The sequence below is a fragment of the Juglans regia genome, chromosome 10, assembly GCF_001411555.2.
Source record: "Juglans regia cultivar Chandler chromosome 10, Walnut 2.0, whole genome shotgun sequence".
NCBI lineage: Eukaryota > Viridiplantae > Streptophyta > Magnoliopsida > Fagales > Juglandaceae > Juglans > Juglans regia.
In genome coordinates this window covers 13,928,954-13,941,548 of record NC_049910.1, presented here as the reverse complement: position 1 = coordinate 13,941,548, position 12,595 = coordinate 13,928,954, and the positions used below count along the sequence as shown (strand labels likewise).

Genomic DNA, 12,595 nt, shown 5'->3' with positions numbered 1-12,595 from the left:
ATTTTATAATAAGTTAAGATTATTTTTAATGATAATATATTTATTAGATTTCTGATAACTAGATAGTTATCAAAGCTATTTTCCGTAGTATGAATTTAGGTAAATGGAGAGTTATAGCTAGTCATTTTACAAGTTTAGTAACGCTTAGTGTTCTGTGTAGGTGACTATTGACTTTCATTCAGCACGATTATGGAAAGATTCAGAATAGCTAAAAAGTCTAGGTAAACGAGATTCATATGCTAGATTTGCATAAAAATAAATGAACTGAGATTAGTATGTAAAAATGCGCATGTTGTTTTAAAAAGAAAAGATAAAAAACGACTTCAGTAGATTTTTTGCATTCACTCATGAGATATGTATGAAAGAGAAAATAAATTTTTTTTACATGAATAGTATATATATGAGCAATATTTGACATATTTCTGAAATGTGCAAAAGAGCGAATATGATATATGTGAATTTTTGTACATATGATATGAAAATGATTTGGATTTGTTTTTGATAAAATGGAAATTATATGAATATGTTCAACACGTGGTTTGATATAATATGGATATGAAAAACTTTTGATATACTTATCTTTTTTTATTTTGATTCTGAATGTAGTTCTGATATGATGATATTGGTTCACGTGATATGGTTGGTACCAACACGATATGATATGATATGAGTGCACTCACTTTCAAAATAAAATAGTCTTTTATGCGTTCTTTCATGTGTGCACACTTGGGGCTCCAAGATTGAAAAATGAGAAGTTTCAAAATAGGATACTGTCTGGTTTGGCCACTGGGAATAGCACAACCCTACTACAGGAGTTAAATATTGTATATGATATGATATGGTGACATGATATGATATGATTCGATACAATATGATAAGATGAAAATATTCAGTTATGATATGAACAAAGTGTTTTTGAATATGAACAAAGCGTTTTTGAATATGAAAATGATCTTTGAATACGAAACAGATATTTGAATATGAACATTTAGTTTTTTAATATGAAAAGAGTCTTGAAATATGAAAATGATCTTTGAATATGAACAGTTGGTTTTTTAGTATGAAAATATTGAAAAGTTGCTCTGATTTTTCTGAAAACACATTTTTAAGATCTGCATATATATGAAAATGAAATGTTTGTTTCTGCATACCGAATTTTATGTAAAAGCTCATGTTTACATACTAGTATATGTTATCTGTTTATTGAATTGTTGATAACTCACCCCTTATCTCTATAACATTTTTCAAATAATTTTGATGGTACAGTTAGGGATCAAGACTAGAAATCACGTATAATGCTACGTGAACATAGTGGAATAAGTACAAAGAGAGTACTTTGATTATCTGAACATTTTATTCAATAGTTTTGTTTTGCTTTGTCAATTAGGTATTTTGGAAGGTTAAAGTTTATTTAAAGACTTAGTGGCGTTCATAGTTAATTATTTTGGGAGTATGAGTTTTAAACATTGAGATTTATGTGTAATTGAGAAGTTAGAGTTTATATTTAAACTGTGATTTATGATTTTTGAGTGACAAATAGTAACTCTTCAGCCCTTCCGGAACCGGAGGGTAACAACTGTTTTCCTTTTCTGTGCCATGCATGCTCACACACCTTGTAAAGCTCGCCTTTGCGCAGCGAGATCCCTACGTGCTCTATAAATATTGTTCCAATACTGGTAACGTTAGCAGTAACAGTGCCTACAGAAAAAATGTCAATACCCTCCTTTCCTCCCTCTCTTCTAACACCCAAATCGATTATGGGTTCTAAAATTTCTCCATCGAAGAAAACTCTAACAGAGTTAACGCAGTTGCACTTTAGAGAGCAGACCTTACGCCGACCAACTGCCGGAGTTGTGTCAATATGTCTACTTACAAGCTCTTACTTCTGTGTTCAAACCAAGAGGGTATCATGTGGTACATGAATTGTATAGTACGATACTCGAACAACTCTATATTTGGTGTCATGCAGTTTGAACCTGTGCAACATCTTTACACCTCTGTAAATGTCACGGACCCGAGTGGGACGTTCAACCAGGTGGGAGAGACACTGCTGGATAGCTTGGGAAGTGAGGCTGCAGCTAGCACTTCAACTCTTCGCAACTTAGCAACTGGAAGTGCGAGCTCCCCATACTTCGATATATACGCTCTTTTCTTTTGCAGTGCATTGGGGGGGGTGGGGAATGGGTTTTAAACCCGGTACCCTGCCTAGGTGTACCCAAGTTTTGGTCGACAAGTAACAGTTAATTCAGGTTCCAGACCGGGCCGGAAAAAGCCAGGCCTGGATGAACAGGGATTTCTAGGTACATACAGTGGCATTCAACATGTAGAATCATGTCTGTCAAATTGTTATTGAAAGCGTGTCAAACTTCTGAAGTCAATAATCAAAATAATAAGAATTTACTTACAAAAATAATAATAACCAAAATAATACAATGGACAAAGATGTAGCGAAAAATATCAAGGAAAAATAATGGTTTCGTGTTCATACAAATACATTTCTTTATTAATCAACAAGTTATCAGCATTGTACTTTCTCAGACAATTTTGATCAGAAATGCAATGGGCCATGAAATAGTTTCTTCTTATCTTGCCCTCTACAATGTTACACAGAAAGCAATGAAAATAATAAAATGGATATGAGGGAGAAAAGGAATAAAAATACCCTTTTCTACACCTCAAGTTTCAGGGGAATTTCGAACTCTAGTTGAATTACATCCACCCTTTGGATACACCACCTTTTCACTGCCAACAATGAACAATCAATCAGGACAGTCATTTTCCACTATCTTTGCCCCGCACTGTCTTCGTCTCAACGCACGCATCCTGCTCATATGAATACCCGAATATTTAACCTTCACAGTTCTTCCTCTTTTCCACTCTGACTCAGCAGAAACACCCTTGCTAAAGGAAGTCCTGGTCCAGACAGCTGGAACTTTTTCAACTCTCTCTTTTCTCTTATGTTTGTGATGTAACCCTTGAGCTGGTTTGTTGGCTCCACAAAGACGGCCAAAATAGTACAAAGGATCAACATAGCAAGTAGATGAAGAGACAATGCCTTTCATGCTGGTCGGCTGGACAAGTTTTACAAAATCCTCCAACTCTGCAAAGCATGAGTGATCCGAGTATGGAACAGAATAAATGTACTCATGAAACCTTTCCACATAACCTAGACCTCCATTTTGCTTATCAGTGCAGTTCCCACTGTTTCCACTCCATTCGCTTTTGTTGTAACGAGAAGTTAAAAGAGAACCAAAAAGTTTGTCACCTCTTTCAAGAGGTTTCACCACCCATGGAAGACCAGATGGCATGATACCAATGGTTGGGCGCATTGCATTCAGTCCCTCTAAAGTTTCAATGCTAAAACTGTAACGAGGAACCGCTCGCACTCTCGTAAGAGAGGTATTGGTGGTAAATATGTCATCGAACCCAAGAAGGTGCATAGTTTGCAAGCGTTCTGGCCACACCCAAATCTTGAATTAAGAAAACAAGAAAATAGAGTGAACAAATGAATAGCTAACAAATCAGAAGAAAAAATATTAAAGATACAGTTTCCAACATATATATGTAGATACTAGCATAGGGGAAAAAGTAAATAAGAATATCGGCATGCTTTTAACTTTAAAGTCATATGATCAATGACACAGTTCAAATGTTATAGAAAACATAAAGGCTACAACATTGATGATAAAATGTTATATTATTTTCTGCAGTCATTTCCAAAGTGGAAGTTCCTCCTAGGTGCATATGCATCATGGTCCATCATGCACTTTACAGAGACCATAATGGTAATCCATAAATAGAAATCTAGAATCTCCTGAAAAAAGGGAATGAACGGACCTTTATTTTAAGTGCACGAGAAATATGAAGCAAAAGATCTTCTTTCCCCAAAGAATCAATCCCAATAATGAAGTCATGTTCAGGATGGGAGCCAATGATATTGACAACCTGTAAGAAGCCATCAAATGATTAGCTAGCAAAACAAGAATTTTTATTAATATGATATGTTTTTGGGTAAATTGATACGATATCGGATTAAAAAAAATGAAAATTTTAAAACATAAAAATAAACTACTTGCATCTACAGATCAGCGTCATTGTTCACTTACACGCAGCTGCAAAGTGCATAAGACTTTACCAAACGATCTAGGCTAAACTAATGAACCTCTTAGAGAGACGCGCAAGTGCACCTGCTGAGCAGCAACTTCTCGAGACGGAAAACCATATGATGGATTGCAGTATGTGTTATCCAAGTAAAGAATGTTGACCACGTCATCCTTGAGAGCATTGAGGAGCATGGTCCTCCCTATATCTGCCCTCTTACTAGTTGCTTCCCAACGGAAATCACCGGTGTAAAGCAAACAACCAAAATCTCCACGGAACAAGAACATAACTGCCCCTGTTGAATAAAGATATAGAAATGAACAATCATAAAAACATTTTCAAATTAGGTTCAACATTATAACCAGGTGCCCTGTTCAAAACAAAATCAATTTTCCAAATGAACTAGTTAGCAACCAAATCACACCCCGAAAAAGGATAGTCATTTACATGTGCACAAATTACAAGCATCATCCAACAATAAGAAGAATCAGCACATGTAGGCACGCATGCACGCACACATAAACATCAGCCTAACATATACGCAAGCGCGCACTTGCCACAGAGACACACCAATCAACAATCACTAAGAATTGAACTCGTACTATGAATTGCTAAAACTTGACAAGAACTCATTCTTTCTTGACATGTAGCTAATCTATAAAGCAAAGAAATCCAATGAAAATCATAAATCTAATTATAAATTTAAGTACTCGAAAGAAGGGATTCTATTCTTTAAAAACCTGAACCAAGCAGTTGGTGAGTAATTAAACCAAGACATCAACTATAAATCTTACTTCTGTTTATTTGTACTCTTTCTATAGTAAAACTTACCAGGGCAATGGTGAGCGTCGATGGCCAGGACCTGGACGACGGACTGCGTACCGGTGGAGGTTGGAGAGAGAGAGAGGGAATGCCATACGCCGACATCGAGGACGCGGAGCAACGAGAGGTTGAAGTCCCGGAACCTGAAGGGGAAGAGCTTGGCGGTGAGGCGGGAGCAGAAGATTGGGCCCTTTGACCAGGTGGAGGACAGGCCTTGGGTGTGGTCGGAGTGGAGGTGAGTCAAGAAGTAGGCCTGGCTGTAGCCCGTCCACCGGTCCACCGAGATCAGGGCCTTGTCCATTGCATGCAACGGCGGTGTTTCTTGGGCTCTGTAGGACCGTCACCGGCAAGGATGAGGACGGAGAGAGAGGAGCAGAGAGTTTCTGCTATTTTAGCGGACAGAGAGTGGTGGTTGTTTTTTAAATCAATTCGGATTACCTTTTCGATAACCGCAGCAGAACTCCTCTAACTAATATCCGGGTACTGGTGTAGATACTAGATAGGGCCGATTTTGAATGAACTCGAATTTTAGCCAGCACAAAACCATAATCGGATCTAGCAATCCTGAACCTGATTCCAGGCCGGACCAGACAAACCAGCCCGGTTAAACAGTCTAGCAACGTCCATAGGCATCATATCAAATAAAAAATAAAAAATAATATTTATAATCGTGAAATAAATCAACGTCACGTAATTAAAAAAAAGAAATACAAGATTTATATAATAAAAAATTAATTTTTTAATAATAAATTTTATTTATTTAAAAAAACAATTATCCGGTGCTTTGCGCACGCACTCGACTGTATCTAGCTCGTAAAAATTTCACTCTCTTGCCATTTGCCAATCGAAACGAGCTGTCCCTCCCTGCCAACCCCTTGCTGAGCTATGGCTTCCAAACTTTTTTTTCTCAGAAGGCTCCCAAGGCTTCTGAAGCCGCCTTCTCCTTCTTCATCTTCTTCGATTCGTATATTACGTTTTTTGCTTCTAGAATCTTCGGTATCCGAGGCCCCTCGATGCTCTCCTGCTTTTAGAACCTTCTCTTCTGGCCCAGTCAATCTCGCCGACGACTTTCAAGGCCCCGCCGCCATTGATTACTGGTACATTTATCTTTGTGGTTCGTTTGGTTCCCGAGAAACTTGGAGTAACTCAAACGAAAAATACAAGTTTGGATTTATTTTTCGTTCCATGTGGTGATAACTTTCTATTTGTTAAATTCGACTGAGGGGTTTTTGTTTTTTTTATTCTAAAATTAGGATAATTGATACGGGGGACGGTGAGTTTGCTAATGAGTAATGTTAAAACAGTTCCGTGCTACAGGAGGATGAGTTTCACACGCTAGCTAATTCCGCAATACATTATCTTCTGGAGAAGCTGGAGGTATTCGTCGCCATTGGACTGTACATTATCTATATGCGTATTCAATGCTTGAAAATCTTGCTACTTTTGCGTACTTCAAATGTTTGACTTGGTTTTCCATGTATCCATTTTACAAAGAGCAGCTTAGAACAATCATACAATGCTGTTTGAAAGGAATCCGCGTTTGGCCACAAAACGTCCTCTTGTGTATGAGTTGTTATATGGATTTTATTTTCAAGATTTCTTTTATTTTTATGAATTATCTGGTGTGAGTTGTTCTTGTCGCCCGGTAAAAAATAAAATTACATTATACGATATTCTGTGTTCTTTCATAGCAATAGGTACTCATGATATCTGTCGTTTTGATTGGTCTTTGGTGCACAGGAATATGGTGATCATGTCGAAATTGATGGATTTGATGTAGACTATGGGGTGAGAACGATTGAATGGTTTTTAGAATGAGTTATTATTTCGAAAGGTATGATAGTTGTTCTTACATATTTTGGCTATTAATTTGGCAGAATGAGGTGTTAACCTTAAAGCTTGGGGATCTGGGTACTTATGTGTTGAATAAACAATCACCAAATAGACAAATTTGGTTATTTTCCCCAGTAAGGTATGATATGTATAGTATTTTTCTAAACTATTTGTTGGCTGTGTTTTAAGGTCTTGGGTTGTGGTTACTTATCAAGAAAAAAAAGAAAAAAAGATGTCGGGCATGGCTTTGTCAAGAAATCCTTACACCTTACAAGTACCATTTTAACCTGGTATGCGAATGTTCTTGAAGCTGGTTATGTTGAATAACATTATGTCACCATGCCCAAGGATTTAGCAAAAGCAACTTCAAATATAAACTGAAACGGACTCAAATTGCACCAATATCTTCCAAAACAAGATTCTAATGAGGGATCAAGGTCTCTGGAAATTTTAAGGAATTGCATAACTCTGAAATTAGACAAATTTTGACCGTTTCTTTGTGACGAATGACCATAATTACAACACACCATCAACCCTGACAGCATTCTCCTGTCACCACCAAATGTGCTTGAAAGGTTAGAAAAAGTAAACTAATGGGACTAACAACGTTAGAGGCAGGAGAGAGACTTCTTCATGCTTCGTCTCCCTCAATAAGAAACACGCAGCCTGGCACCCATCCTCACATCGCCATTGTCTTCCTCCGTGTCAGCTCTACTTCACCAACCTAAATCAAATCGTATAATGATCAAATATTGTCATCCCTCCCCTCTCTTTGTTTTCCTTTTGTTTTTTCACTATATCTCTTCCATTTGAGTTTGCGCTATGTAGAAACTTGTTCTTGTTCTCGCTGTTTTCTTACAACTGCTTGGCCTTGATAAACGTTGATTCTGATCGTATAATCTATTTCTTTTCCTGCAAATCAATAGGACATTGGCCTAATAAATGCAAGACACTCTCAAAAAGGATAAGGAAGATGCAGAGCTAGAAAAATGGTTGCAAGAGAAGGATTTGTGTTTTTTTTTTTTTTTTGCCTGCAAGAGAATAAAATTGAACAAACTTTCATAGGGAGTTATGAGTTCTGGCCAGTTAATGTTTGGCAATGGAGTTGTGATTTTCATGTTTAAAGGCCAATGAAGAGGTTGGACTAGAATGTTTTGTGTTAAACAATCTACTTATAAAAAAAAAAAAAAAAAAAACAATCTGTAGTAACATAGTAGCCATTTTGAAGTAGAAACATTGCAAAGAATTATGATGTTATAGATCATGTTGCTAACTAACATGTGGTAATTAAGGTCGTTTATTACAAAGTAACAGCCAAGATTGGTCTAATTTCAGAGTTCTACAATCCTTAAGAATTTCCAAGGACCTTGATCCTCTAATGAGTGTACTATAAGATTCAGCTCAAATCTTTTGAATGTTGTCATTCTTGTTGAGAATTATTCACAATGGAATTCTTACTCCAAGTCTACTTACAACATATTAGTCAGTATATTACTTATTTTGACATGTTGTTAAAAATGATTGGGTTACATTGCAATTCATTAAAACCTTCATTCTTTCTTATCTTGTTGTATAGATTACCAGAAGCTCACTAATCAATATGTGTTTCTTAGCAATTACCATTGAAACTAATATGTGGCATCTCTTTCTTTCTTGATTCACGTTTCTGTTGATATATTTATTTTTTGATGAGTAAAGGGTAGTCCCGTATGAGTTAAACAATCACCAATTTAGGGACACCGGGTCGTACATAATGTTTCTGTTGATTTATTGGCAAACTCTCAATCTGGAAATATATATGGTTTCCCCAAACATCTAGTGGAATACTTATTGTTTGAAAAGATATAAATTAAGTGTCTATGACATGGTGGCCTCTTGTTTGATATGTCTTATTCACACCCAGGAGCCGTTCATTCCACACTTTTACTTTAGAGCTTGGAATTTTTTACAATTAGCAAAACAATCAGGGAGCTGTTTAAAATTAGATCAATGTGCTAATGGGGCCATCTTTATTGCTCAATTACGCATGTAGGACCTAGGACACGACATGAATTTCTGTAGGCCTTTATCTTCTGGTAGGCCTTGAAGTTTTTAAGGTTTGATTCATAATATGGTCATGTATTGTGTCTGTCATCTCTGAAGGATGCAGCTTAGAAGATTTGATCCTTTTGGTTTTTATAGCTGACAGATATTTGGTGGTATAAAAAACAAGGTGTTTTGACAAAAAGTCATCTTCGCTGTCTTCTCTACTCATTTTCAACTACCTTTCCTATTACAATCACCTTCCAAAGAAAAACTATATAATCAATCACCTTTGGAGGAAAGCTATAGCCACTAAAAAAAAAAGTTTTCAGAATCCCTCCCACGGCAACTGGATTGGTTTGTATTTTGCATCTAAATGGTACTCTGTGTATCATGTGTGGATGTGCGACAAGAGGGTGTATTATCTAGACATTTCTTATACCTAAAGATTATAGCTCCAGATGTAGATGTGATTTCCATATATCTGGGCATGCTGTTCTGTTTACAGAGAAACACACAAACTGTCAAAAGCCCAGCTCTGGACCTTTTCAAATCTCTAGGGGTGGTCAAATTGATGACGTGAACAGCTTCTAACTAAGTTAACTTTTACGGGAATATAACACTGACATTTAGATGGAAACTATAAATCAATGTTGAAGAATATTTTACAATACAAATAATTTTTCACCAAAATGTGTATAAACCTTGAGTTTCTGAATTCCAGTATAAATCATCTCCAGATTAAACAGAATGAATTGCCAAATTAAATCTAATGAGCTGCAATGAATCAGTATGTAGATGATACTTGCTAAAAAACAATGATTTCAAAACTAAAATCATCTCAGCAAAGAAAATCTAGCTTTCTGAATTCTGCAGCTCAAGTCTGTCTTGCTCTAACTTATAAAAAAAAAACAAAAGTCTGTCTTGCTCTAATGATTCTTCACATCTCCTATAGCATTCCAACTGAGCCTCTCTCTCACTCTCTCACTAAGCCGCTGAGAATGAAATGGTTCCCTTTTTCCAGTTATATGCAAGAAGCATGGGAGGGAATTCCAGCTGCCTTTTGGGGGGAATCGATGTATTTAGGACGGAATAGTTTAGCAAACTCTCCATTCAGACAAACCAATCCTCTCTCATGGGAGCCTTGCTCCTCCTTGTTGCCTTTAAGGAAAAGAAATGTTCTTGTGGGGGGGCTAGCATCATGGTATGACTTGACTTGATAAATCCCTTTTTAGAAACACTCCACTGCATCTTGTCTTCCTCACATTGCCTGAGTCAATAGTGCGGCAAGCATAGAAAGAGGGAAAGAGATCCACTTCCCAATCTTTTGATGCCTGGATAAACTCTTTCCCCCACAAGGAGAGCCATTGGATAGCTATAAGTTACCAATGCATCCTTATCACCATCCTTGTTGAACAGATCCTAGAAAGCTTCTTTAAGAGACCCATCGGCACGCCTACATATTGCCAAGATTATCTTGGTTCGATCCCCCGCATCATACCTAATGTATTGGGAAAATTCCCTGCATTCACTTCGAATGTTCTTCCATGGCCCAACCCCGTAACTCCTGGCCACCTCATTCTCTGCTGTCATACTTCATTTCTACCATCTCTCCCTATAGACTTCGGAGACAAGGCACTAAAGCCACTTCCCCAACAGGGCTCTATGGAATGTAATTTTTTTTTTTTTGAGAGCAAACTAACACTGCTTTTATTAGGAAAATAATCATCAATCATTACAAAATTTCTCTTTCAAAACTACATTCATAATTTGTGTAGGACACTCCTCCATCCAAATGTGCTCCTCTGGAAAGGAAACAGCAATTTTGGCTAAGTTGTGTGCAGCCGAATTTGTTTCCCGGTAGTTGAAGGAAACCTTCCAACCAAATCTGTTCTTGAGCATGCTTTTTATATCATGAATCAGAGGACTGACTTCTGCCCAGCTATCCTGATGATTATTTGTAGCCTTGACTATCTCTTGGCAGTCTCCTTCAAAGATAACCTTCGAGAAGCCTAGGTCAGAACATAGATTCATAGCTCTTCTTAATGCCATTGCCTCAGCAATTACAGGTTTTAGAGTGACATTAGTATTGCAGCACAGGGAAGCTTGAACATCTCCTACAGAGTCTCGAATAATCACCCCTAGACCTGTAATCTTAGCCTTGGCGTCCACTGCAGCATCCGAATTGACCTTCATGTGGGACTCATCTGGTTTTTTCCACTTCCTTAGCTCCCTCTTTGCTCCAGCAGTCTGATTGAGATTGTTTGTGTTAACTGGTTTTTGTGCAGATTGATAGTCATCCAAATTCTTAACAGCTTTCTGTATAATCAAGTCTGGCCTGTCAAACTTCTTGTCAAAAATGAAAGCAATCCTTCTAGTCCGATTTCTCATAATAATAACTGCACACTCTATCTCTTCAGTCTTCAGATTTTCACTCAGTCTCTGCCACAATTCCCAGACATTAGTAGTTGCATTCAGCCATTTTTTGAGGGGGCTGGATTCCTCTCCCCATACATCACTAGCAGCAGGACAAGACCAAAGAGCATAGATAGATGATTCCTCTTCCCTTTCACAAATTGGACACCAAGGCTCTTCAACCACCTGTCTTTTAAACAAGTTTAGTCTTGTGGGGAGTAAGTCATGACAAGCTTTCCAGAGAAAGTGTTTCACAGATCCCTGGTACTTTTAGACTGTGTTTGGGTAGTGGACTACTATTCAATATTTTATCATTACTTTTTCACTACTATTCACAGATCATTTGAGATCACCTCACTACCCAAACGTAGCTTAGTTTCCACAAAATTTTCCATGCTGTCTCCTCAGATGATCTTGCTGAGGTTTCTCCTTGTAATTTCCACAAAAGTATGTGTGAAGGATTGAGAGAGTAATCTTATTCAAATTTGCCCTACCTCTTGACAAATACATTATTTTCCATTCAGCCGGTTGACATTCCAGTTTCTCTGGAATACCCTCCCAAATCATCCTGGCCTTAACATGAGGCTCCAACTAAGACACCCTACACCCCGGGATACAGGCTAGGCCATGAAACATCATTCACGTTGCCGACCAATAGTAGCTCGGATTTTGCCATGTCAATCTTCCAGGACTTTCTTGCTCCTTTCAGGGAGTTCAATGACTTTTTTCTTTTGATCGGTGGAATCCAATGACTAGTAAAACAAAGGGGCCTGCTTTATGATTTCTGGGACGTGTTTATTTATGAATTATATCAATGAGCTGGGATGTGGGTTTGAACCTAACAATATTACTAAACCATGGTGCATTATGACTGAACCGTGCTCATGCATGTGTCTCCAATCCTAGTCCAGGCTACCTGCATTATTAAGGAAATATTTATTCAAATTTTTTTATTAAGGAAATATTTATTAAGGAAATATCCAGTATGAAAGATTGTGATTTTCATGCAGTGGTCCATCCAGGTTTGATTGGGATGGGAACGCTCGAACTTGGGTTTATAGGCGGACTAAAGCAGATTTACTGAAACTTTTTGAAAGTGAGTTGGAGCAACTGTGTGGGCAACCCATCAATCTTTCTTAAGCTACTGGGATATCTGTGACATTTCATGGTTTCAATTGGGTATTTTTTCTCAGTACTGATGTTTTTTGCACTTACCTCTCTTCTTTCCCTATCTTTTGGTTTTTCATATATAAAGTCTGTATCATCATAGGTTTTTTAAGGAATATACAAATTCATTGTAGATTTTCTTCTGGATTGTAATTGTGCACTCAAGAGCTGGAGCATTTTTTTTCCTAGCGAAAGAGAAATAAAAAAGTAAAAAGATAGAGTTACTCTATTCTCA

At 37.4% G+C, this 12,595-nt stretch overlaps 2 protein-coding genes across 3 annotated transcripts; one reads left to right on the top strand and one right to left on the bottom strand.

Annotated features, from left to right (window-relative positions):
* Positions 1–2,455: 2,455 nt before the first annotated feature.
* On the bottom strand, positions 2,456–5,531 carry LOC109020004 (5' exonuclease Apollo). The gene is made up of 4 exons (XM_019002389.2): positions 4,933–5,531; positions 4,188–4,396; positions 3,838–3,945; positions 2,456–3,470 (listed from the first exon to the last, which is right to left on the bottom strand). Exons 1-4 carry the CDS (start codon positions 5,222–5,224, stop codon positions 2,760–2,762), a joined length of 1,320 nt encoding a protein of 439 aa, XP_018857934.1. The 5' UTR covers positions 5,225–5,531; the 3' UTR covers positions 2,456–2,759.
* A 206-nt stretch (positions 5,532–5,737) lies between these two features.
* On the top strand, positions 5,738–12,589 carry LOC109020003 (frataxin, mitochondrial). 2 transcript variants are annotated; one of them, XM_019002388.2, is made up of 5 exons: positions 5,738–6,020; positions 6,228–6,300; positions 6,664–6,711; positions 6,801–6,895; positions 12,216–12,589. In XM_019002388.2, the coding sequence occupies exons 1-5, from the start codon at positions 5,809–5,811 to the stop codon at positions 12,331–12,333; spliced, it is 546 nt and encodes a 181-aa protein (XP_018857933.2). In that variant the 5' UTR covers positions 5,738–5,808; the 3' UTR covers positions 12,334–12,589. The 2 variants fall into 2 exon arrangements, with proteins under 2 accessions (XP_018857933.2, XP_018857932.2); XM_019002387.2 differs by having other exon boundaries at positions 12,204–12,589.
* Positions 12,590–12,595: the final 6 nt, after the last annotated feature.